The 27,656-nt window shown below is 32.1% G+C and overlaps 4 protein-coding genes across 7 annotated transcripts; 2 read left to right on the forward strand and 2 right to left on the reverse strand.

The window, feature by feature from the left end:
- Positions 1-2,958: 2,958 nt before the first annotated feature.
- On the forward strand, positions 2,959-5,362 carry LOC106773639 (protein transport protein yos1-like). Of its 4 annotated transcripts, XM_022786051.1 has the most exons (3): positions 2,959-3,097; positions 3,924-4,073; positions 4,917-5,362. In XM_022786051.1, exon 3 carries the CDS (start codon positions 4,920-4,922, stop codon positions 5,151-5,153), a length of 234 nt encoding a protein of 77 aa, XP_022641772.1. In that variant the 5' UTR covers positions 2,959-3,097; positions 3,924-4,073; positions 4,917-4,919; the 3' UTR covers positions 5,154-5,362. The 4 variants fall into 4 exon arrangements, with proteins under 4 accessions (XP_022641772.1, XP_014515853.1, XP_014515851.1 ...); XM_014660367.2 differs by lacking the exon at positions 3,924-4,073 and having other exon boundaries at positions 4,913-5,362; XM_014660365.2 differs by lacking the exon at positions 3,924-4,073 and having other exon boundaries at positions 2,962-3,097; positions 4,855-5,362.
- A 502-nt stretch (positions 5,363-5,864) lies between these two features.
- On the reverse strand, positions 5,865-6,815 carry LOC106773677 (heme-binding-like protein At3g10130, chloroplastic). Its single transcript, XM_014660410.2, has one exon. It carries the CDS (start codon positions 6,803-6,805, stop codon positions 6,026-6,028), a length of 780 nt encoding a protein of 259 aa, XP_014515896.1. The 5' UTR covers positions 6,806-6,815; the 3' UTR covers positions 5,865-6,025.
- A 12,304-nt stretch (positions 6,816-19,119) lies between these two features.
- On the forward strand, positions 19,120-21,449 carry LOC106774069 (tubulin beta-2 chain). Its single transcript, XM_014660899.2, has 3 exons — positions 19,120-19,624; positions 20,138-20,407; positions 20,513-21,449. Exons 1-3 carry the CDS (start codon positions 19,231-19,233, stop codon positions 21,193-21,195), a joined length of 1,347 nt encoding a protein of 448 aa, XP_014516385.1. The 5' UTR covers positions 19,120-19,230; the 3' UTR covers positions 21,196-21,449.
- A 754-nt stretch (positions 21,450-22,203) lies between these two features.
- LOC106773532 (lectin-like protein LEC) lies at positions 22,204-23,709 on the reverse strand. The gene has a single exon (XM_014660218.2). The coding sequence runs from the start codon at positions 23,475-23,477 to the stop codon at positions 22,431-22,433; it is 1,047 nt and encodes a 348-aa protein (XP_014515704.1). The 5' UTR covers positions 23,478-23,709; the 3' UTR covers positions 22,204-22,430.
- Positions 23,710-27,656: the final 3,947 nt, after the last annotated feature.

The raw sequence follows: 27,656 nt of genomic DNA on the forward strand, positions 1-27,656 counted from the left end.
TTCAATTTAGAGAGACACAAAATTATTCAAATTTTTTAAAAAAATTGAAATTGAGTTCAATAAAAATAATAAATATAAAGACTAAATTGAATATAAAACAATAACACATAATACTCACACTACTATGTGACATAATGCTAACTTGTCACGAGAACAGTTTTTTAATTAAGAAAAAAAATTAAAAAAAGTTAAAAAAACGGAAAGAAAAGTAAAACAAAAATCATGAAGTGAAATGTAGCATGTAATACTTCGATTCTTGAGATGTCACAGTGTAATTTTTTTCAAAACCCTTCTATAAAACATTCAATGCGCAATCAAATCATAACTATAAATCGGAAAACTTTTAAATAATAGAAATAAATAATAAATCCCTGAATGTAACATCCACACTCTCGTCAACTACTCGGAAATGATCTCATTTGCAAACCATATACTCCCGTACAAGTACGATCATCGTAGGTGGAAACCACAACCGACATATTTCAGGGTGAGCAACCAAAATTATCATATCGCATAATATACAATAATCATATTAACTACAAATATAATCAAATCATAAACATATATCATCACAACATTAACATCACAACAATAACATCACAACATTAGCATCACAAGTCAATGGTTTATTTCTTTTACACTACCACACCACCTAATCACCATAACCAATTCATTACGAGTCACACGACATCCTCTTTCCGTATCACACGACCAAATAGAACCATTTTCCGCATCACTCGGTTGAAGATTCATCACTACTAAATCATCATCTTCCCGCATCACACGGCCAAATAGTCATCACTACCAAACCATCCTCTTCCCGCATCACACGGCCAAAGAAAATCTTTTTCCTACATCACACAGCCAAAGAAAATTTTTCCCGAATCACACAGACAAAAGAGTCATCACTACCAAACCATCATCTTCCTGCATCACACAGCCGAAGAAAATCTATTTCCCGCATCACATGGTCGAAAGAGTCATCACTACCAAACCATCATTTTCCCGCATCACACGACCGAAGATAATCTTTTTCCCTCATCACAATTAACTCTTCTTCTCTCTCCCACTTTCACCCACTTTCACGTCACCCATCATCATCACTCCAAATTTACCATGCACACCAGCAACCATACAAATTGCAACATATAATAAAGAATATCATACAATGTCAAACCCTACACATACAAGGTAATTCTAGTCACTCCCCTTACCTAGTCTCGTAGATTTTTGTTTCCAAGATCACCAAGAAAGCTTCACAACGTCATCGATGGTCCTCCCATTTTTTATGCTCCATTCTCGGCTTTATTTTCTCCTAGAAAACGTCTTTTCTCTCCTTTATCTTTCTAATTTTCGTTTTTTCTTTCTAGGGTAATAAAATGTCAACCCCTTATTACTCTTCTTCTTTTTATCCTCTTCTATTCTATCTCTATCTTTTTAGTTTTAATAAAATCTTAGTTTATCTCTAAAACCATTAAGATTTTCTCTCTTATTCTCTCTTAACTACTTTTAAGAATATCATCAACCACCAAATGTTTTAAAAATCTACGTAATCATTAAAATATCTTCAATATCTTATAATGATTTTCTCTAATAATAATATTTCTTTTAATCTTTAAACCCACCAAGACTATATCTCCTATTTTCAATTAACTAATTTTTGAAATAACAACTAAATCTTCTAAAAGATTTACATAATATTATTTTATTAAATATCCATATTAGTTAATTTGTCTGTTTTCCCTTTCTACTCCCTCTCTTAATTTATTTTTACACCAATTAAATAAAAGTAAAAGACCATTTTGTCTAGACAAAAATATAAAAATAAAGAAATAACATGTCAACTATGTTTAAAAAAAAATATAAACTCAAGAACACTAATCCGTAAACAAAACTTAAAGTCTCAAAACTATTTTATTTTTAAAACTCTATTTTTCGAGATCTTACATAGCATACCTTATTCATATGTGATTAACAATTTAGATGGTGTTAAAAAGGAGATTAAATTGACAAAAATTAAAACTTGAAAAAAAAAAATCAGATTGAAAAAATTCAACAAAAATAAAACTCAAAATAATATTTAAATAAAAAAATAATATAAATTTTACTTTCAAATCTTTCTAAATTCATCTATTCACCCTCTCAAAATACCAAGAATTTAAGTAAGATTATTACAAGATGACTATACCAATAAAAAATTTTAGAGTTAAAATCGATAATGGAGCCTTAATAGCGTGGTTGTATTAAAAATAAACTCAGTTTTTCAATTTCTCACAATGTTCTATTTGGAGCTCTTCCATCTTTTAAGCACTTTGAACATGAGAATTTTGAATCCAGACCTTCTATCTTCATATCAGTGATTTTGAATCGATTTATAATTTTATCTAAATTAAAATATTTAATCTCTACTAAATGACTTTAAAACCATAAGTTGTATTCAGTATAAACTAAAATAAAATTAAGTTTTGTTAGTCTACACATATTCTGAGTAGCCTAAAAATAAATTTTATAAAGCCTTTTGAAATAATATTTCGTTAAAAATTGGTGAGAATAAATTTTGTGATGTTACTATAAAATTAAGAATAATGATACTTTAATAATATTTTTTTAACAATATTCTAATATTATATATGTGTCATTTTGTGATTAATCTAAAATTATTTCACAATCAATCAATAATAGTAATCATAAAAATTATTATAAACCAATCACAAAATGACACATAAATATTATTAAAATATTGTAAAAAAATATTATCAAATATCATTATCTCAAAATTAATTTTTAAAATTCAAAATACCACTCAAATACGCAAGTTATTTGTTACTCGTACTAATAAGTACAGTACCGAGTACGGTGAAACTTACTTTTACAGAGAATGATAGAGTGCGGGTGTTTCAGTTATTGCTATCTAGGCTCATGATCCAACGGCTGATTTTCAGTTTCTCACGCTAACGTGTTAGCCACGGCCATTGTGCTTCGTTTGATAAGTTTTTCGGAAAGTCCTAGGATCGTCTTCTAGAGATTTCTTTCTTAAGAATCGGTTTTCAGACTCGAGACCTCGTGGGTCGTTGTTCTTTCTATTTTTGCTTCTCAGGTGAGTAAGGAACTCATCTCTGCATATTCGTTCTTTCTCTTTTCACTACAAAATTCAGTGCTGTGGTTTTTTAGTTTGTTTTACTTCTTGATTGGATTGAGATTATTTTAGTTTTGGGGTTAACATAAAATTCATTTGATATTTTGCATAGTGTCATTGTTCAACTGAGATTACAATTTTATATGTTTTTGTTTGCATGCGAGATTTGGTTGTGCCATCGGTCTACAGAGTGTTAGTAACCACGGAATATTCTCTCTGATTTCCTCCCGAGAAAGAGATTTGTGTTAAAACAATGTGTAGTTGTTGCTAGGAAAACAAACTTGTGTTCAAAGTTGGAAGTAAAACTTATTGTTTGGCCTTTAACTTTGATCGTCAGTGAAGAATCTTGTGTGGAATGATTAAGGACCGATTGAACCTGTAAAATCACTTTCTTATTAGTTAATAATACCTCTGGGTGTTATCTTTCTTGAAGTTCGATCTTTTCGCTCTTCATTCTTTTCGGTATTCTGTTTTCTAAGTTTTCTCTGTTTACTACGAAGATGCGTAGTTAGTCAAATTATTATGAGGGGAGATTCAGTTTTATAAGTGTATAAATGAGAGAAGTGTTGGGAATACACATTTATTAGAAGTAAGAAAGTTGATTACGAATACACATTTGGGTTGGAGGTATCATCACTCCTTTTTGTGGGTAAGATTCAAGTTTCGTTAGTGATTTATCTCTAGATAAATTCTTTTGCGAAAAAACTATTTGTAGTTTCATTTTGAAATACTCATCTATTTATGGTAATCTTAATAGATTTTCACCTATTTATACTAATCTTAATAGATTTTTTCCTCGGCGGATTTTTAAGAGAGGTCCAGATGTTTCTCAATCATGGTTTCAGTGTTATTTAAGCATAATTGTGATTTAATTTCATAATTAGTTGATAACACTGCAGCCTTCATACGGTACTACCTCGGCAACCTTCATGTACAGGTCTGATTTGATCAGTTTTGCATTTTATACTCTAAAAATCGGAAGCCTTTGTGATCTATATGTACCAAAATCAACTTCTTACTCTTAATTGGTTATGTTTGAGGATCAAGAATGTTATTGATAAACTCTGTTTTGTATGATTAACTTCTTAAAGGTATTGAAGGCAACCAGAACTTACTAAGATTTTCTTGTCACCATCTTCCCTCGCCCCGTCCTGTATTATTTTTAATCAACATGTCATGCAAAACCTTTGTAATGATTTTATGACATGGTGCAGTAGTATCTTGTGCTATTGCAGACTAGAATCAGGTTTATATTTTAATTCGAATACGATTTGCAGTGATTTCAACTGTGGAAGGACAAGACTAAACTAGAGTGAAAGTTTAGCCCTTGTGGGGCTACGTGTCTATTATGTTTTCTGGGGTTCTACAATCTATATTGTTCTCCATGATTTGGCTTTTTGGGTTGTTACATTGTGCATATCAGATTTGGTTGTTGTTCTTCTGGTTTGTGATATGGTTATCATTAGATTATACCAAACAACTATGAAGCATGAGCAACTCTTATAGCTTGCATTTTATCAATATTCTGGGTTCTTTTGTAAAATGAGCATATGTTGGTAAGTAAGCAATTTGCTATAGCATGTAAATGTGAGATTTTTTGCAATCTAATACTTGAAGGAAATAGAAGATTGTGTGGAGGGAAGAAACATGTCTTTGTGTGAAAAGACATTCCCCACTGATATTTGAATTTCTTTAACTGATTCTTGTGTGAAAAGTAGTGCTGAATTTGAGGAAGCTTTCATCTGAGTACTAAGATGCACACCCTTTGTGTTTGAGGCAGAAAATGGGTTTCTGGACTTTTTTAGAAGGCTTTTTGCTCTTTGCAAATGCATTGGCAATTTTGAATGAGGAGCGGTTCCTTGCTCCAAGAGGATGGACTTTGGCAGAAATGACAGGGCCCAGGAGGAATTCTCTTAAAGGGCAAATAGTAGGACTCATATATGCTTGTCAATTCTTGAGACTTCCTCTAATTCTCTTCAACGCTATCTTTATAATTGTGAAGCTGGTCTCTGGATAACTTAATAGAGTGGCATTGAAGCTCTGTGCATGATCTGTACATTTTGTGTTCTGTGAACATTTGCAATCGTATAAGTTCAATTCTGATGTATAATGAACAGAGTAAATCAGTTGTATCAGTTAAGTATTGAATCTGTCTTGATTATCATTCTCAATTCCCTTTGAAATTCTGATTTCTTTTGGCCCTATTAACACGTGGCATATAAATAACTAAGCTAGCATAGATTGCTCAAGTGCTATTTTACATTTCTTCTCTTTTTTTCTTTATAATACAAGTTTATTTTTTTGAAGTGATTCTATGGTTGCAAAAAAATCATTTTCCAACTCTTCAAGCAATTTTGTTCTTTTAACACGTGTGGAAGCATGCAAGAGTTGGTGTGAAATTAGTTTGAATGTGCCAAGAGTTTAAGGTGAGTTAGAAGTTTTACATTGAATAAAAATGAAAAAGAGATAAAAGGATCTATATGCTTATTGTCTAAAACTTTTTGGTTGAAAATGGTAATCTGGTTTCTTATATAACTCATTGGTACTGAATTTTAAGTTTCTCTCCCCTAAAAGAATCTCAGTGATATCAAAACTAATGGTTAAGTCACTGAAATCCATTCTTCAAACAGGGTTTTATCGTTGGGAAAGGTTTCTGCTTGGATCATAATTGCATTGTAAAGCACAATCACGGTGACCAAAATCATAAACAACCAGACAACAAAAGACATGACCAAAAGACCCAGCACATATAAAACATTTATTCTGTGTATTTAATTGAAACAAGGCAAGACTACAACATATTCTAAACTTCACATCACCAGTAAAACTTAACAGCATAACAAACGGATAAAAAAAAAAACTGAAATCTATGTATGTAGCCCTCCAAATTCATTCAACTGGGATCATAACCTCATTAGTCCTAAACATAGGAATTGTCCAAGGTGGGTTGTACCTGGCCAACAAGTAATCCCCAACCACCTTAAACCCATCAGTCTCCAAACTCACCTTCAGCTTCTCCACCTTCTCCTTCACCACTTCTTCTGATGCCACACCTCCAAACTTCACCACCCCATATTTCCTCTCACCCTCTTCTCTTATCACAACCCTCTCATCAGTAGGTTTAGGCGCCTCCTCAGCTTTCCCATACAGAGCTGGCAAAATAAACTGCATAGTCACAATCTTGTTCTTCTTCCCATCTTCACCACCGCCATCTTTTGTCACAACTGGCGCTGTCATAGCAATCTTCTCACCACCCCCACCACTGTCCATGGTTATAACTGGTGCAGTCATGGCAATCTTTTCAGGCTTTGTGTTCTGGGGTTTCCCCAAAGCACCAATGTAATTGGCCAAAACCATAAAGCCACCATCTTTATTTTCCTTGAACTGTGATGGGTCATATGTGACTTCTGCCACTACACAGGGTGCATACTTGCGGATTTCGTACTCGCTTGTGGATTTGATCACTTCGTATTTTGGGGTCTCCACGCTGATTTTTCCAAATACTAAACCCATGAAGGAGAAAGATTGAAAAGGGGTATGCTGAGACTTTGTAGATAGCAACGAGTGAATTGGATGATGATGATAGGGTATGGAATTGGATCGTATATATAATGAAGAGCAGCATGTGATGGAGGCATTTGAACTCTTGATTATTCGCCTAAGGGACATGTTTCTTCGAGTTTCTTTCCAAAGGGGTTAACACATTTGGAATTTTGCTAGCCAAAATTAATGGTTGCGATTCTTCTACGATAGTATGCAATTGTGGTCACAGTTTGTCCTCGTTAAAAAAATAAGCGTGAATACTTGCAAAAATTTAAAAAAATATATATATATTCTATACATTTTTTAAATAAAATGAGAAAAAATATATATAATATAAAATAAATTAAATATAAATTAAAATTTAATTTAATTAATAAAATATAAACTAATTTTATTTTTAATTAAATTTAATTTTAAAAATAAAAGTTAATTTTTTTTTATTTTTTTGGATTGTGAGCACGAATAATTTAATATCTGGTCTCCTATCCATTTAGAAGGAAATATTAAAATATGTTCTACTCATTGTAAACAATAAGTATATAGGCGTTACTCTCTGTACCTCTCCACTTTCAACCTCTACTCCCACAATTTTTTTGATTTCTTTTAAAAATACGAAAATAATCTTTCTTTATTTATTGTTTTTACCTTTTTAACCCTATTTATTAAAGTTAACCTAACATATTCTCTCCTTTCAATCACTTCAGTCAAACACACATTCCCAAATTCCCCCCTACCCCACCAAGTTAACTCTACAACTTTTCAAAAAACTTTTCATTTTCAAAAACTCTTCATTCTCCCAGTCCTCTTTGTTGGCGTGGTGGTGGTTTTGGCTTTTGGTGTGTGCGGCCAGTGTGTGGTGGTGCGGCGAGGTGCGGCGGTGTGTGCGGCAGTGCGGCGCGGCGCGGCGGTGCAGTGGGTGGTGGTGCGGCGGTGCGGCGCGGTGGTTCTCGAGAGGTTAGTTTTCCTTTCGTTCTTTTTTTTTAAATGTATGCAATGTAATGTTTAGGATTTGGTTGATTTCTGCTGTTGTTGGTTTCTGTGTGGTTTGTTGTTTTGCTGTTGAGGTTTCTGTGTGCGTTGTGTGCAGGGGAAGAAGACGTCCACGCCCTGAAACGGATGTCGTACATCCGTTTGGCCCTGAAACGGATGTCGACATCCGTCGACGAATGTCGATATCCGTCTCGCCTCGCCTAGTCGCTTTTTAACAGGTTAAAGGTCCCAGCACCAGGACTTAATATCTCACTTGTATCACAATCACCACTTGAACAACAAACACCAATTGAATGAGAGTGAGGAGAGAAAAAATTTCTGAAAGAATAGGAGAAAGAATTTCGAGGGGTGAAGGATGAAAGCATGAAATTAAAAAGTAAATTTTTGAAAAAGGATAAAATTGGAATAAAAAAAATAGAATAAAGGGTAAAAATGTAAGGGGGAGGTGTAGGGAGCAAGTGGGGAGGTACAGAGAGTTACTCCCTAAATATATTTTTGCCATACAAACACAATATTTTTAAGATTTTAAAGTTTTTTTTCTTTAAGTTAAATATATATTTATTGGTACATTTAATTGGTGGTCTAAAAATGAGAGTCAACAGTAATTTAAATATATTACGTCTTTTATTATTAAAGAATTTAAATTTAAATTTTTCACTAATTTTAAACTCTACTTTTAAAACACTTAGTTAAAAACAATAATTCTTCTTTTTCAAAAGAAAATTTAACATTTTAAAATTTTGAAAATGAAATCATTTTGATTCCCTATTAATGCATAATTTAATTAACAGAAAATATTGTGATATCAAGTTTAACAACATTGGTCACTTACTCGGGTATGATTAATAACCAAGTTTAACGTCTATCACAAGTTTTGATTTTCTTATTTAAACACGATTATGTTCTTATTTTAACTTTATAATTGGACTTTTTTTTTTTTTTTCAGATATAGTAACGTTATGGCTATTTACCATCCATATGTTGTATTTTATCTGTAATAGCTTCAAGAAGAAAAGTTTGAATTTTTTTTTTTTAAGTTAAGATTTTATTTTTCTTCAAATATGATTATGTTATTATTTTACATACAAGATTGGTTTTTTAGATCTTGCCTTTTGGTAATTATTTTCCTTTAAGAAATTATATTTATTTTCTTTGTAATAAGTGGAAACAGGAAATATATAATAAAAAGTTAAAACATATTATTAAAACTTATATTGAAATTATAAAATAAGTGTACATATATATTTTTTTATTAATTTCATAGTGTTGTAATTATATCATATATGTATTCTAAATCTAATTCTCCATTATTGTAGGTAATATCTTACGCAACATAAAAGCAATAACAAGTTAATGTTTGTAACAGTAAAGAATTGTAAACACAAAAATGTAGTTACAAATTTTTTTAGTGAAATTCAAAAAGGAAAAACAGTAACGAAGCAACCGTTTAAAAATTTAATATAACATTTATTACAATACAAATAATTATCACAGAATAAAAGTAAAATTACAATAAAATGAATATATGTAAAAATAACAATATAAATATTTTAATTTTTATTGATTTTTATAATTATACAATACCATTATTTTCGGCTGTTGTTTAATAATGCTTAATATGGACAGTTCTTTATAAATCATGAAAACTAAATAGTTAGTTAATGAATATATGGTTAAATTATGTCTTTTGTTTTCAATAAAAAATTTAAATAAGTTTCTTTTATTTTTGTGTCTAATTTGATTTTTATTTAAAAAAAATTTAATGCAATAAGATAATCTCCGTTAGTATTATTAATTTGTGAATTTTTTTTAATTTTAAATTTTTCTTAATTTTTTAAAAATAAAAAAATTATCATATGTCAAGCTAATACGATACCATATGACAATATGATGAGACAGTGATTATATCAATGTCACACCAAGTGTTATTGTCGTGGTCTAAATTTAATTTTTGTATTTTTATTTTATTTTAAATCAATCCAATTGTTTTAAAAATTAAACAATCTTATCTCTTTCTAAATTAAAACTAAATTGATATTTTTATTAAACATTTTTAACAAGGTTAAATTTATTTAAATTTATATTTTAATTGAATTCTATTTAAAATTATTTTAAAGTTGTTAATAGAAAATAATAATAGAAAAAATTTAAAATTAATTTTAACCGACACTAAATTTGATTATTAATTTGATTTAATAATAAAATAAAATAAATTTATCATCCTTTCTATTGTTTTAAAATTTATGTTTTACATTCAACTTTATTTGTATTGACATTTTATTACATCATAATTTAATATCATTTATTTGAATTTATATTTCAAATAATTGTATATTTTTAAAATGTGTAAAATTTAATAATTTCTATACAAATATTTAAGTGGTTTATAAATGAAAGTCTTATAAATTCAAATATAAAATTTTAAAATAATTTGGAAACAATTTTGTAACAATTTAAAACAAATAAATTTAAAATTTGAAAAGAATTTTAAAAATTCAATGTAAAATATAAATTTAAATAAACTTAATATAGTTTAAAATATTTAAATAAAATATCAATTTTAATAACAGTATTTGTATAATATATATAAAAATTAAATTTGGTTGTAATTTGAAGAAGGATAAAATTGTTTAATTAAAAAAAAAAAGACTGAATTGATAAAAATAAAATTACATTCATCAAATTGAAAATATGGCAACGAGACTTCGTATGACAATGACATATGACATTGTTACTATAACATCACATTGTTATTGCCATGACATTAGCTTGATAAGGGACACGTTTTCATTTTCTTTTTTAAATAAAAAAAATATTATAACATATTAAAAAAAATTATAAATATATAAAAAAAAAAAACAAGAATTGGCATGTGATACTTTTTTAACATTGTTAATATAATATTAATAGAAATAATTTCATTACATCAAATTTCTCAAAATAGGAATTAAATTGAGATGTCTATAAATAAAGAAACTTTTACTTCGGTATAATGATAAGAAAAATATAAGAGATAAAAAAAACATGTTAAAATAATAATTATAAAAATCAATCCTTGTTAATCATTGTATATTTTATTTTTGGCTTAATACCAATTTCAGGACTCATAATTAAAGCAATTATTTAATGTTTGTTCTTAATTCATTTTTAATTATTAATATTTAAAAAAAAAATTAAATGTTTCAGGTTTGTTCTGTTCACCTCTATTTTGTATCATGTAAGACCTAGAAAAATTAAATATCTAAAAAATGTGGTAGTCATGAGAGTCGTTATTTAAAATAAGAAAAAATAATTATTATAAAAATGAAGGATAACACATTGGTTAGAGCTTCTTGTTATCGATAGGTGTTTATGTGTTTTATTTTTGTTGTGTGCATAATATATGTTTAATATTAATGTTTATAATAATTGTTGTGAGTTGTATGTTGGAGTATGAATATGTTGTTGTGTTTGCTTAACTATAACTTTAAGTATTTCTCTCATGTCTTATCACTGAGCTTAGTATTTAGTGAGCAGTTTAAAGAACAAGGGAAACAGGTCTGAAGCTATGGTGGAGGACCACTCAAATCAACTTGTTTTGGTAAATAGGAATAACCGTGAAGTATGGAAGTTAACATAAGTTTATAAAATGGTGGCTGGTAAAGACTTGCATTGCCTTTGCTTGATAGGCATAGAGCTAATGTGATTGATCCTTATTCAAGTTAAAGAAATGTATGGAGATTTGTTGTATTGGTTGTTATAGTCTTTTTGTGTATTGATAATTGTTTGATGTAATAAAAGTGTGATAAAGACTTAACAACTGTGATATGTGATATAAATGTATATTAAAGTGACGAGTTGATGTGGAGGGTTGGGAAACTTAAGGTTGTGTTTTTTAATTAATAATTTTATTTGACGTTTTATTTTGTAATTAATTAAGAGTATGATTTATTTTTGGTTAATTGTAAAGACTGAGATTTTGGATGTAATAATGATATATGATTTTAAAATTTTAAAATTTTTACTCCGAATCATGTGATCCCAAATTGGGATGTTACACTTTAGATTTAAAATAACATATCCATGATTTTCGTTTTTGTTAAAAATATTTAATATAATTTAAAAACAAATAATTAAAATAAAATCATATTATTTCTAATGTTTTTATGCAATATTAATTTTATATGTAAAATGCTATATAGGGAGAAATGGTTTTTAACTTAATTGCAAATTACTATTATGTTTATTGCAATTTACTAGTATTTACTACTCTTCTACCTATAAATTACATCTATTTGTAGGGAGAAATAAACGATAAATCACGAGCTCATAAAAAGTGTTTTCAAGTTTTATTCTCTATATCATGTCCGTCAATAAATCGTGTTTTTTTGTTATATTATTAACATTTTTGTTATAATATATTGAAATAAGAAGTATACATTTATTTAATACTGGTAAGCTAGAACTTCTAGCATAACATTTACCATATCAAACAAAAAAAAAATTATTTTGCCTTTTGTACACCATTAGATTGACACTATATACTTAATTAGTAATACCATGAGTTTCACAAAAATCATTCATTTCTATAGACATATATTCATCAGTTTCCTTTTTAATTAGTTTTGTACCTCAAAAATTTTTATCGTTCGATGGTCTCTTACCAAACTTCTCAACATTTGTAATAAATAAAGAAGAACTAGTAAATGTTTTATTACAAGATAAAGACATAACACTTAACTTGAACAAATCATGGAAAATATATCCTTTACCAACAAAAACACATGCAAAAATAACAACAATATTGTACTAAAACCTAACTTTTTGTAATTTGGTTCGACAACAAGGAGGTACTTATATGATTTTTCTAAATTCAACAACATGAAAAAATCCATTTAAAATAAGATAATATCTAGAAGACAACTTTAATTCATTGGACTCTCTCATAAATGTGTCATACTTCCATTTTCTAATACTCAAGGTACATTTAAAATAAGAAGAATAATAATGAATAAACTAAAATAATAATGAAAATTTCTCTTTAAAAATGTTAGAAAAAAATAATCAAATAATAATAATAAATTAAAGATATGAATAAAAAATATTAATCAAACCCAACAATTCTTATAACAAAGAATAAAAATATAAAATGAAAGTAAATGAAGGAGTAATAATAGTCTAGGTTAAGGCACACATAGTGTTATCCTTAGAGAGTAAACGCCCCCACTACATAGAACAAAACAAAATTTTATGCGCTTCTCACCTAAGATACAACAATTCGTTAAATCGATTGAGTGTGCGGAAGAAGATGTATACAAATAACAAGAAAGCATCCAATGCAATATGGGTACATAAGAGCAAAATAATTTCTCTTGTACATTTGCTTAATATCATAAGAGAAAAACATGTCATGGTATCTAGACAATGGTTGCTCACAATATATGACAGGAGAAAGGTGTGTGTTCCTAAGTCTGAGGAGCAAGAAAGGAGGATCAATCACCTTTGGAGGAAACCAAAAAGGAAAAATTATCGAAATTGGAAAGATAGGTACAAACCTCTCCTCTTCTATTAATATTATTTTATTAATAAATGGCCTAAAACATAATCTACTAAGCATAAGTCAATTGTGTGACAGTGAATATAAGGTTGTATTTGAAAAAGGCCAATGTAAAGTCCTAAATAATAATAGTTCATTGGTATTTATTGCTGATAGGCAAGGTAACTTATACAAGATTGCTGGTAGAGGGAGCTTAACCTCTTTATATCTTAGTTTTTGATGATGATTGGTTAAATGATTAACAATGGTTTCTTGAACAACAAAATGGCATAACAAATGTTTATATCTTAATCATGATTGTGCTAGATGATTGAATCCATTGATGTTGAGTTAATCATGTCTAAAACAAATTAGAAATCTAGTTTCTAGTATAAATAATCGATTACATAATGTATATAATCTATTAAATTTAGCCAGAACACTTAGAGAGCTTAACATGGGCAAATTACTTTGTTATAATCTGTTATATAAGTTCATAACTGATTAAAACAGAGAGTAAGCCATAACCAATTATATAAGTGAGATAATCTGTTAAGGATGATAGATGGTTTACTAATATGGTTAATTAAGTGTAAATATAATCGATTACATAAGTTTGATAATCTATTAAAATAGAGAACATAGTCTAATCCATTACACAATAGCCTAATCTATTAAGACTGTTAAAAGAAGCAATAATAGGCTTAAAAGTTTAAATAATTAATTACATACATGGAATAATCTGTTAAAACATAGAGGAAAGCATAACAAATTATACAATTAACATAATCGATTATTCTACGATAGGATCTGAAAATCCTATCTATATGAGACTTGAAACCTGTTTCAATAATGTTACAATTTTCAAATACTAACATTCTTGTTGAGTTCTGATTACAAGTGATTTCAAGAAACATTCTTGTAGAATCAAAGCTTCATTTGGTGATTACAAATCAAGGATTCTTTTAAGACTTTGGACTATATTAATTCTTATTAATCTATACTTGAAGATTGTGTTAAAAATTAGGTTCATCAACAATTTGTGCATTATGTACCTGTGCGGGGTTAGCCAGGTTTGAAGAGTTGGGATTGCTCTTGTGATAGAAAGGGCCCAAGCACAATGCCAAATCAAGGACCCATCACCAGTGGCATGGCTAAGAAAATACAACAAGACCTTGAAGAGCTTCCTCAAGAAGGACACCTACTCTTTGCACATTCAATTGGATTTTGGAGTCCTAAAAAGAAGGAACACCACAACACATTCTAGTCCATGGAGAAGGATAGAAGAACTTAGAATTTTTAAATCGGGCAGTGCTGAACGCTCCAGGGTTTACACTCAGCGCTCGCGTCTTAGTTGCCATGTCTAAGTGCTTCTTCTAGATATTAATCACACTTCTCATGCCTTGCTACGTGGCTTGTGATCCATCTTTAGTGGCAAGCATTAACACCGTACACAGCTAGGAGAATCTATTATAAATTCACATAGCTTCACTTACAAAGGTACTTTTGGAATATATGAGAGAGAAATTCTTCTTATGCAACTTCAAGACAAATTTCTCTACATCGAGAGTCATTTCACTACTTCCTCATTCACCCCTATAGCTTCCTTCCGTGATGGATGGTCGTCTGAGCTATAGCTGCACCACCTAAGCACCTAACCCATCCCAAATAGCCACCAAACAACATCAGTTCCACTGCTAGTTCTCACCATTTCCCTTCATTGATCCACTTTTCACTGCCTGTGCTGGTTAATGCATCTTGAGGAGTCATTGGAGATAGGTCTGAAGTTGCGATGGAAGGTGACTCAAATCGCCTATTACTGAGAATAGGTTGTGATGATGAAATGCAAGGAAATGATTGGTCCATCAAAGGACAATTGATATTGAGAACATGTTATGATGACAAAAATACAAGGAAACGACATAGGTGTATGAAAGGTCTATCTTGTCTGTGATGTTGTCTTTTGCGTCGAGATATGGTGTTATGGCTTATTGGTCTATGTCTAATGTGTTTATACTGTGTTATGTAAATGATGTTATGGCTTGTTAGTTTGTGTGTAATGTGATTATGTCATGTTATATATATGATAATTTTGGTAGCTCACCCTTGTATATTGTAGTTATGGTTCCACTTGCAATGATCGTACTTGTACGAGAGTAGATGGTGTTGCAGATGAGGCTGAATTGGAGTAGCTCGATGAGAGAGACGGGGAATAAAATTTGTCGGGGTTTTTCTATTGTTTTTATTTATGAAAATTTGATTTTAGTATTTTAAAGAATAAATAAGTTTTGTTTTGTTGTGATGTACGAATTTATGATATGTTTATGGTTTTGCTTTCGCGTTTTAAAAAAATGTTAAAAAAAATTATTTGGACGAGAATGTTATGTACAATTCGTACCCTACAAGTATTCTTTTACATGTGGCATCCCAATAGAGGTGTTACAATTTACTACCAATTAGATAATAATTAGGTCATCATTAATCAAAGGCTCACTGAAATCTATCAATAAAGATGTGAGATAAGGAGGTAGGTAATTGTATTTACTACGTATTTAATATCTGAACTATCAAACTCAAACTAACTTTGACATCAAAAGATCTTTTGCAGGTGCCCTCTAAACGGTATTGGACGAATGACTACGACAAATTTGGAGTGAAAGACAACACTTGAATCCCCTTAGATTGTTACATATATTGTGGAAGTTGACCTAGACCCTATACCTCGAAAAAATAACCATTAAAATTTATATAAACTATTTTTTGGATATTGGCTTGAGATGACAAATGAATCTATTTTATGAGTATTGTTCAAGCTTGTTTGAATTTTGTCAAGGAATATTTGTATTGATTAGATACTAGTATAAGTATTAGGAATGATAATGATTCGGTTCAGGTAAAGAGAGTGTCTACCTGCAACCCACAAAATAAAAACTCCACATGCAATCCGCTCGGGTACCCGTTTTAAAAAACCCACATATACCCACAAATATAAAAAATAAATATATTTTACACATTTTTAAAATAAAATTTAAATGAAATTACAAAAACAAATATTAAATTTAATATAAATAAAATAAAATATAAATTAAAATTTAATTTTAAATAAATTTAATCTACTAAAATATAAATTAATTTTATTTTAAATTAAATTAAATTAAATTAAATATAACTTAAATTATTATTTTTATTTTTTGTAGGTACTGAATATATACGAGTCGAGTAATATACTATCTACATCTGACCTATTTATAAACAAATATTGAAATATTCGTTATTCGAGTCCACGTATAATAAATACTCACTAGTATCAATTATCCGTCATAAATTTTAGGTTAAATATATGTTTTAGTCCTCATATTTGTATCCAATTCTCAATTGGGTCCTCATGTTTTTTTTTTGTCCCAATTGCATCATAATATTTGTAAATTGGAGGCAATAAAGCCCTCTCCGTTAACTAGTCACTAACGCCGTTGGCATTGTGCTGATCTGTAACAGAGATTTATTGTTTAATTTAAATGTGTCCATTACGTGGAATTTTTATTTTAAAAAAATTCATTTAAGTGACACGTATGTATTATATTTTAACAGCTTATGGCATTATCTATATGTTGATGTGGTTGTTAAGTTGTATGCTCACTGTGACCTTGTTTGAGATTGTTACCACTGTGAATCTATTTTCCTTTTCATTGTCGAGCATCATCATCACTGATTACCACCATTTCTATTGAGATTTATCACACGTGTTTCCACCGTCGCGGTCGATTTTATCGGATGGCTTTTGTTTCACTCAACCCTATACACCAGAAACGTCAATGCCAAAAGCTGAGCATCAAACACCCAAACCTCTCTTCCTTCTCAAATTAACCCAAAACCACCAACAACCCAAAATCATCACAGCAAACAACCCAACATCATCTTTCACCTGCATCAAACAAACAAACAGAAATCAAATCATAGATCCTATGCCAATTCGTTCAAAGTTGGTCCTCTAAGGTAGCCCTGACCAATTGAAACTGTGGTGACCGTTGTGAAATGAAAAGGAGATGAACCCGAAAGCACGTTAAGGAACTGAAGGTGAAGGAAGAGGCTGTCCTCCTTTGTTTGGGCAGGGAAACTCTAAGAGTTTTTGGTGTTTCTGGAAAAGAAGAGAAGCGACGTAGGAAGGAGAGGATTCTGACACGACGGCGACCCCAGCGGCAGTCAGTGGCACCAGCGGCACCCATCTCGCGTTTCTGTGGCGACAACTCATGACGACGGTGATGGAGAAATAGTGGCAGACGACGTTCGAGGGTGGAAGACTCCAACCCTAGGCTAGCGTGAGAGGAAGAGAAGGAAAAGGGGGTGACGTCGTGGCCGGCTGTGATTCCAGTGACGTTTGCTGTCGCTGGTGACGTGGTGGGCGTGGTAGAGAGTGCAGGTCTGGTTGGAAAAGGGAGAGAGAGACCCTGGTCTCTGGAGGTTGAGAGGAATGTTAGAATGAAGTGAGAAAGTTAAACCCCTAAGGGGAATTCTAGGTTAAACAAAACCTGGGCCTAAGTTTTGGGCCGTTTTTTTTTTTAAAAATAAAATAAAACTCTCTCTTGCAGTTTTGCTTTACAAATATAATACATACGTGTCACTTAAATGATTTTTTTTAAATAAAAATTCCACGTGGACTCATTTAAATTAAATAATAAATCTCTCTTACAGATCAGCATAGTGTCAACGGCGTCAGTGACTAGTTAACGGAGAGAGCTTTATTACCTCAAATTTACAAATATTAGAATGCAATTGGGACAAAAAAAACATGAGGACCCAATTAAGAATTGAACACAAATATGAGGACTAAAACATATATTTAACTTAAATTTTATCCACCAAATTTTTTTCCACCCTTAATAAATATGGATATAAATATTATTTAATTTTTAATTTAAATATAAGATGAGAATGACTTTATTCTTGCTTCGATACTGATTTTCATTATCATCTTTATTTTATTATGTAACAAATTAATAATAACTTTTTGATCGTGGTTTGATTTGAAGACAATTGTTTTTGTTTTTTTACTTTTTTTTAACTATACGATATTTACTTATTTTAATTTTATATTTTTCTTTAATTTTTATATAATTATAATTCTTTTAATATTTGACATTGAAAAAATATATTCTTTTAATATAAAATCTACTTATTAATGTTTGCAATAATAAAAGAATAAAAAAGTGATATACTTTATCTTCCAGTAAGATTAGGACAAAGCAGATTTTCATAGGAACAATAATGAATTTTTAGGTAGAAAATAAGATGGAATAGACAATGGTCATCTAATCATAGCAATTGATTCAAAAATGATATAGTGTCATCATATTACAAGTGGAAAAACAAAATTTTAATCAATCTATTAGAAAATCTTATTTTAGTTTAGAAAAGGAGACTAACGTTCCGCAAAATTAGACTCGTGCCTTTACACCCTTTTGCAAGTAACGAAACGCACAAATAAATTACTCAACCATTTAAATGTTTAAGAAATAAAAAACCAAAAGTTTCAAATCTCTATAACGACTCCACCGTTAGAGATTTTGACTGTCACCCCTTTCATCCCACAAAGAGAGAAAAACTTTTCATTTTTTTTAAATATTATTTAATACAAATATTATTTTTACATTCATTCATTTCACATTACCTTTTCTTACTTTTTATTTTATTTTTTCTGAAAAATATAAAAATATAAATTTTTATAACTATTTTACACTTTATTTTTTTTCCTACAAAGGTCCACAAAAACAGTAACTCCAGCTGGACATTCAAAATTTCAAATTTCAAAACCCTCTCTCTTACACAGCTTTTTCCCACCCAAAAATAAAATAAAAAAAGAAGTCACAGCTCATCCTTTTCTCCAACCCTATTCAAAATCTAACCGTTGCAACAAAAAGCCACCAACTTTTCTATAAAAAAGAATCTTCTCACGCCTATTACCGCATCGTCCCCACTCGAAAACCCAAAACACTATCGTTCTATCTCTTTCAGATTCCAATTTCAATTTTTTCTTCCTTCTCTAGACAAGATGCGTGAGATCCTTCACATTCAGGGTGGCCAGTGCGGTAATCAGATCGGTGCCAAGTTCTGGGAAGTGGTTTGTGCGGAGCATGGCATCGACCCCACTGGAAGGTACGGTGGGGACTCGGAGCTGCAGCTCGAGAGGATCAATGTTTACTACAACGAGGCCAGTTGCGGCCGGTTCGTGCCGCGAGCTGTTCTCATGGACCTTGAACCGGGCACCATGGACAGCGTCCGGTCTGGACCGTACGGTCAGATCTTCAGACCCGACAACTTTGTTTTTGGGCAGTCTGGTGCAGGGAACAACTGGGCCAAGGGGCATTACACCGAGGGTGCTGAACTGATTGATTCTGTGCTGGATGTTGTGCGAAAGGAGGCGGAGAACTGTGATTGCTTGCAGGGTATGTGCTTTTTGTGTTTAAAGATTTAAGCTTTCTTGTGTTTTGCTGGTGGATTTGAGTCTGGGTTTTGGTCTGCTGTTGGTATGATGAAGGGTTGGGGGTTCTGTGGGTGGTTTTGAAATGAGTGTGCTTGGGTTGTTTTATACCTAGGGTTTTAGGGTTTTGTTATTGATTTTTTGTTGGGTTTTTAGTGGAGTGTGTTCGCGAGGATTTTTTGGATGTGCATGTTGCTTTTTTCATGTGGCGGCTTGGGATGTGCTCTGTGATTGATTTTGGAACTTTAGGAAAAACTTGATTCTTGATGGTAAGGCGAGGGTGGTTTATTTTGTTTTTGTTTTTGTAGGCGAACCTTGAATGGAGGTTTTTGTGGTTTATTCCTCTTTTTAGTCAAGGATGTGTTTATTTTGAGGCTTTTTTTTTTTTTCCTGTGTTGATTTCTGAAGTGGGAATTGTTTGTGATTTTTGAAACGTGGTGTTAATTGAATGATTTGTTGATGTTATTCCTTGGTGCAGGTTTCCAAGTATGCCACTCACTGGGTGGTGGAACTGGATCAGGAATGGGTACCCTGTTGATTTCTAAGATAAGGGAAGAATACCCAGATAGGATGATGCTTACTTTCTCAGTTTTTCCTTCTCCTAAGGTTTCTGATACTGTGGTGGAACCCTACAATGCTACTCTCTCAGTTCACCAGCTTGTTGAAAATGCAGATGAGTGCATGGTGCTAGATAATGAAGCCTTGTACGACATTTGCTTCCGTACCCTCAAGCTAACAACTCCGAGCTGTAAGCTTTTACAATTTCCACCTAACCCTGTTTACAATTAATTTTAGCCTGTGTTCTATTGTTTGACGAGAATATTGACCGTGTTGTTTTTACATTCTTGTGCAGTTGGTGACTTGAACCATTTGATCTCAGCAACCATGTCTGGTGTCACCTGTTGTTTACGGTTCCCTGGTCAACTTAACTCTGATCTGAGAAAGCTTGCAGTGAACCTCATTCCCTTCCCCCGCCTCCACTTTTTCATGGTGGGATTTGCTCCATTGACATCCCGTGGCTCTCAGCAGTACAGGGCCCTGAGTGTTCCAGAACTCACACAGCAAATGTGGGATGCCAAGAACATGATGTGCGCTGCTGACCCTCGCCATGGCCGATACCTCACTGCCTCAGCCATGTTTAGAGGCAAAATGAGTACCAAGGAGGTTGATGAACAGATGATCAATGTGCAGAACAAGAACTCCTCATACTTTGTGGAATGGATTCCCAACAATGTGAAGTCCACAGTTTGTGACATTCCCCCCACAGGCTTGAAGATGGCCTCTACTTTCATTGGCAACTCTACTTCTATTCAGGAAATGTTCCGCAGAGTGAGTGAGCAATTCACTGCTATGTTCAGGAGAAAGGCTTTCTTGCATTGGTACACTGGTGAGGGCATGGATGAGATGGAGTTCACTGAGGCCGAAAGCAACATGAACGATCTTGTATCGGAGTATCAACAGTACCAGGATGCCACTGCTGAGGATGATGAGTATGAGGAGGAAGAGGAGGAGGAAGAGTATGCACATGAAATGTGATTTTGATTTTAGTGTAATGCGGTGAAAATGAAGAATAGCATAACATGCCGCAACTTCCTGTTGCCGGTTAATTGTCCCTTTTTGAGGGGATGGTTCCGGTCCGGCTCGATTAAGTTTGTTACTGTTCTATATCAAACAGGCTCTGATGTTTTTGTTTCTGTTTTTATGTAACCTGTTGGTAGGGAAGAAAGACAATATAAAGCCGCTATTGCTTTCATATTTTAATCCATCGTAATATCGATAATTAGTGTTAACTTGTTAGCACCTTGCACGTTATATGCATATGAATGACTCTGCTGTATGAATGGGACACTATTTACTGCTCCTAAAAAGGTTACTCGACCAACTCAGACTGGTTAATACTGCTGTGGTAAGTTCGAAATGAATGTTGAAACTTGTGGGGGAAAAAAGGTGGGAGCGTTTTTTGAAGTCCTTGTCAAGTCAATTCTAATTAAAGATTACTTTATGATTAAATTCAAATTTGAGCTACCTTGTTAAAAATATGTTAGCAAGAAAATTCGTCGGGTAGTAAATGATTCTCAGAAAAAGCTTTGCGTGTTTGAATTGTATGACAGCTCTGAAATTACATCTCAACTCAGCAACCAATACTTAGCACTAGATGCTATTATTACCACTTTATCCTACCCTGTCGTCCTCTATTATACTTCTTTTGAAGATATTCGATATTTTGAAAGATCGATCTTAAAATACAGTTATTTATACCACCAAATCATAACATTCATTTCAAACTGCATGAGTGTTCTAAATTCTCAGTTTATAATTTCTCAAAAGACCAGATACTTCAATATCCTGTAAAATGTGTGAAACCATTTCTTTTAAAGATATTTGAGACCCTTGAAATACAGTGGCAAAAAGCTACTTTTGTAGAGGGTGGGATAAGAAGGGGTAATTTCTCTTGAATGGAAAGTAACCGAAAGTCGTAAGAGAAGTATGTTCATTACCAAAGAATGCCCGAGGAAATTCATTAGCATAGTTGACTGTGATATCTTCATACAACAAAATCAATGTAAGCAACATCATATAGTTCATTAATAACCTTAAATTGGGCATTTTTCAAAAAACTAAGCAATCTTTAACACAGTTGGATAAACAATAGACGTCAGGAAAACCAAAAGTAAGCAATCTTTACCAAGACTGCTACAATAGAGCAAAACCTAAATACAAGACAAACTAATTTATAAACACAAGCTTCCAACCTCTTCCCTCACGAGGTTCTAATTCTTACTGTCTTGGATGGTTTTATCTACAACAATTTTGACTTTCCTATACTCAACATCTACAGGTTGCATAACAGTCTCCTCTGGCACTACTGCACGTTTATTACCAAAGATGGTCCATAAGTAAAGCACGATAAATGCTGTCAAAGCTCCACATCCAGTACCAAATATCATTGCAGCAAGAACTCTTAAGAAGCAATCACTCCTTTGTTTAACCACCGGACTTTCAGTGCTTTTAACAAACACCTTTGGATCCAGAGGCTCTGAATGCATTGAATGTGGAAAACTCCTCAGAACAAAGCTCCATGAATAGAGAAAACATGCTTGAGAATCATTCCCCTTCACAGAACTAATACCCGCAAACATTTCATTCTCCTTCAACACATTTGACAAGTCAATTGAGCGCCATAGCAGTGGAACAGAAGGCCTTGATTTTCCATGCTGACTCAATCTAACTTCTAAGCGCCTAGAACTAGCTTCATAGTCAATCCAAGCATGCAACTTTTCTCCACTTGTTAAAGCCAATTTGTTACTTATTTTAGCAACAACTGAACCACCAACATTAATGGTCACATTACAAGCAGAAGAAACCCCATTTCTACCACCCCCTGAAGCACTAAACTCAACACCAATAACTTCATAATTTCTATCATTTAACCCAGAAGAACTTTGATAAAACACATCACTTACAGAACCCTTTGGAACCATAACAAAAGCCAAACCACCTCCCATGTCCACTGAGATTGAAAATGCAAAGTAAGTAGAAATTGACACTAATTGTCTTGGCTTACCTTGAAAAAGCTTGATGGGTTTCTTGTACATGACTCTCCCAGTGTCTGAACTCCCAGAACCAGAGAAATGAATCCCAGACCCGTCATTGACAACTTTTGCATTACCAAAAAGGGCCACGTTGGGCTTAAATTTCAGATCTTTACCAAATTCAGCGTAAGAAAACAAAGGAATCGGGTCAAATGCTAGGGTTTTGAAGAATAAAATGGAGAAAGTGAAGACCCTGAAGTAATTGGAAGTAGAAGGTGCTGCCATAATTGAAGTGGGTGGTTTTTGGTTTGAGATGAATGAATTAATCTTGCTGGCGTGAGACTCTAGGGTTGGTGGGTTGATCCCATTAGCATCAAAAGGTAGAATCTGTGATTTTTAGGGGCAGATTGAAGAAGAAAGCAGATGAAGAAAGAAAGCAAAATTTAATACATTTTACTGGATTCTGCAACTTGGTGGTTCGCTTTTTCTGAGTGGCGGATGACCAAGGGAATATAATAAAAAGCAATTTTTCTAAAAAACAAAACATTATTTTTGTTTTCTTTTCTTTTGCAATTTGAGGCTTTCCTTTTCCAATAATCTCCATGTGAACTCACAATCACAGCCATAAATAAGTTCGTTCATAAAAACTGGTTTAAATTATTTTTTTTTTCTTTTCTAAATTTTGGGTTCTTTATGGACCACTCCATAAATTGTGAATGTGCTTTTCTGGTCTTGGTGGTACAAGTAGATTCCTCGTTTTATCTCGCTAATATCTATAACATTAACTTTAATATTGTATCCCTGTAACGTTCTTATTATAACATATTTTATATATTTTAAATAATGCAATTATTAAATAACTCGCTTAATGATGCGACAAATTATTTGAATACAACAAAGATATTATTTGACTAGAAGAAAATTAAGACAAGGTAATTGATGTGACGGAGAGTAGCAGAAAGAAAGTGATTTTTCACCAATAGCTTTGTTGAGTGATACAAGTATAATTGTGATTGTTTATGTATTAGCGCTTTCAGAAAATTACACATTTGTCGAGTGATAGAAGTTTATGAGTGAGAATGTACTGGTCCAGGAGAAATCCCAAAGACAAGCGGTGAAAAGAAGAAAAAACTTGAACAAGAGAAAGTTTATTAAGAAGTCGACTTTAAACCTAATTTAATATCGTAAAATTAATTTATAAAGTGAAATAATTTATATATTATAAATTGCTCTTAGTTTTAAGTAATATAAGATTTTTAATACATTCTTCATATCGAGATATACATATCTCAAACATGAGACTAGACGTTAATGAATAGTTTGATAAGAGTTCAATAACAAATATAATAAGTTGAATAAGTTGTCCAATAAATATTGTTATGATAAATTCTAATTTCATTCTAATACCTTCTAATACCGTATTAAGAAATGAAATTTAAATTTAACTAAATTATGTTATAAAAAGAACAAATAACTTAGTAGCTCAAATCCAACATTAAAAAAAATGAAAAATTTCTATATTTTTAACTTAATTTATTCAAATCCAAACTGCTTAAATCTAATTCATTCTAATAATTATTTATAAAGTTTGATAATAAAGTTATGTAAATCTTAATAAATGAAAACCCAGTCATCCTATTTATAATGAATAATGATACTTAAACAACATTGTTTTGACAACATTTGAATACTGTCTATGTGTAATCGTGTGATTGGTCCATGATAGTGTTTATAATAATTATTATTGATTGTGGAATAATTTTGGACAATGACACGTAGATAATGTTCAAATATTGTATGAAAAATGTTGTGTAAATATCTTTATTGATTTATGATTAACAAGTTATTTATGATTATTTTGCAGAAAGGAGCTGGTAATAATTTGTATTATCTTGTTAGACCCTCGACTTCACGAGACACTTTTCTCGTTTTGCGTTAGACAAGGAGAAAGTGGGGCATATGAGTGAGTTGTGGTTGTGCGTCGTGCCCACTCTGGCATGGCCTAACGAACCATCTTCACGCTTCAAACAAATCTTGTCTTCTTCCTAAACTCAACCAACAATTATGCTATGTTATTATGTTAGTTATTGTGATATTTTCATTCACCTACACCTTTTCCTTCTTCATGTCTTTGGTGGGTGCATTCAATTTATTTCTTAACATAAAAAAATCGCCATCAAGGAACTTATTCCTATGATCAATCATGCATCTCTTTTTATAGTTATTTTGGCATACAAAGGTTACTTGCTTTAACATCTTCCAAAACCTATGCTAGCGACAAACTTGGTATTAGTGCATCCTCTCATGTAATTTTATTTTGTTAAGGTAAAATATAATCGTTAGTGTAATTTTTATTTTATATATAATATATTAATTTTAATTTATATAACTTGTTTGTATTTTTAGATATTATTTTAAAATATTTAAATTTAAGATAGCATTTAAAACTGTTAATTAAAAAAAAGTGGAGTACATAATAGAAAATGACTTAAAATTAAAAAAAAAAAATAGACAGTATGAAGAGTTTGAAAAATTAGTTTTGATCATTACTTTAAAAAACAAAAATCGGCATAAAGAAACGAAAATAAACTCATGTTGTATTTATAATCTTTTAATTTTGTATAGTCTTCAATCTGTCCCCTTTTTAGTACTCGTCTTTCATAGACTAGTTGTCTACAAAAGACAGTCTAACGTCCAAGTTAGTCAGGAACATCGAATAACGATTAATATTATAAATATGAATGTAAATTATTTATCTCGATAGATATACTATTTATAGGACAATTATTAGTTTGTGCATATTCATCTATATGGGCTTAAGTGGGCTCATGACCCATTTACATTATGAGTCAGTTATTTGATTAAGAATGTGCTAAGTTAAAGAATAATACGACATTAGAGTATGACATGCCAGGTTGTAGAAACAAGTCGGCTTGCGACAAAGTAGGAAAAAGCCGACTTGTGGCTAGGTAGGAACATGCTGACTTCTGGTCAGGTAGGAATTAGTTGACTTGTGGTCGGATAACATTGGGTCGACTTGTGGTTGGGTAGCATTAGGTCGACTTGTGCCCAAGTAGGAGCCAACTAACTTATGGCCAGGTAAGATCAGGCTAGCTTGTGACTGGGTAGAAACTAACCGTCTTGTGGTTGGGGTAACATTAGGTCAACATGTGGCTAGGTAGGATCAGACCGACTTGTGGTCGGGTAGGAACTAGCCGACTTATGATCGAGTAATATCAAGCTGACATTTGGGAATGTAAGAACTGGCTGGCTTGATGCCGGGAAGGAACTGGTCGACTTGTGGCTGGGTAGGAACTGGTTGGCATGTGGTTGGATAGCCTCAGGTCGACGTGTGGTCGGGTAGGAACTATCCAACTTATTTCCAAGTAGGATTAGGTCAGCCTATGGCTAGGTAGGAACTAGTCGGGTAATATAAGGTCGTGTATAATACACCAACCCCCTAGTCTTTTCATGACTTGAAGGCATGTGAAGAACTTTAATAAAATAATTGTAGGTGGCCTTCAGTTTACGAATCATGATATTGGTAGCAGGTACTCGATAGTTGTCTAGTACTATAGAATAAATGCAAAGAAAATCAAAGAAAATTTGTATCTTTATCAATAAACTTTCAACTATAGTAATTGTACTTACGATGTTAAGTACATCCTAAGAAAATGAGTTACACAAACTACCTTAATCTTTCATGCGTTAAATGTTCTTCCTTTCGCCCTCATCTTAATATTTGTCCTCCATGAACTAATGGTGGTTTTCCTGCAAATAACACTATAACACTCAAGTTAGTTGGATATGTCAGATTATAATTAATGTTGTAAATATGAATGTAAATTATTTACCTCGACGAGTGTACTATTTATAGGATAATTATGGGTTTGTGGGTCCTCACCTATATGGGCCTAGGTGGGCCCGTGACCCATTTACCTCACTAGTCAGTTGTTTGATTAAGAATGTGCTAAATTAAAGAAGAATAGGCCAGGTTAGGGCTAGGTAGAAATAGACATGCTTGTGGTAAGGTAAGAAAAGGTTAGCTTGTATCCAGAAGGAACAAGCTAGCTTTAGGTCGGTTAGGAACTCACGGCTTGTGACTGGGTAGAATCAGGCCGTCTTGTGTCCGAATAGGAACTGACCAACTTATGACTAGGTAGGATTAAGCCGACTTGTGGCTAGGTAGGAACTAGCCGACTCATGGTCGGGTAGAATCAGGCCGACGTGTGGCCAAATAGGAATTGGCCGGCTTATGGCTAGGTATTGAAGTAACGAGAAACACTAGAAGGGGGTTGAATAATGTTTACGTATATAATTTTCAGAGATGATATTTGACCACCATAGAAAGAGATTGGATGATCCTCATAAGTAACTAAATTCTTAACCTATAAACGTTGTTCTAATAGGTACGTTTATAGTCCTGGTGTTTAACTAATCTTCGTTGCGTTTAGGAGAAATAAC

Source organism: Vigna radiata, chromosome 9 (assembly GCF_000741045.1).
Source record: "Vigna radiata var. radiata cultivar VC1973A chromosome 9, Vradiata_ver6, whole genome shotgun sequence".
In the NCBI taxonomy this organism is placed as follows: domain Eukaryota; kingdom Viridiplantae; phylum Streptophyta; class Magnoliopsida; order Fabales; family Fabaceae; genus Vigna; species Vigna radiata.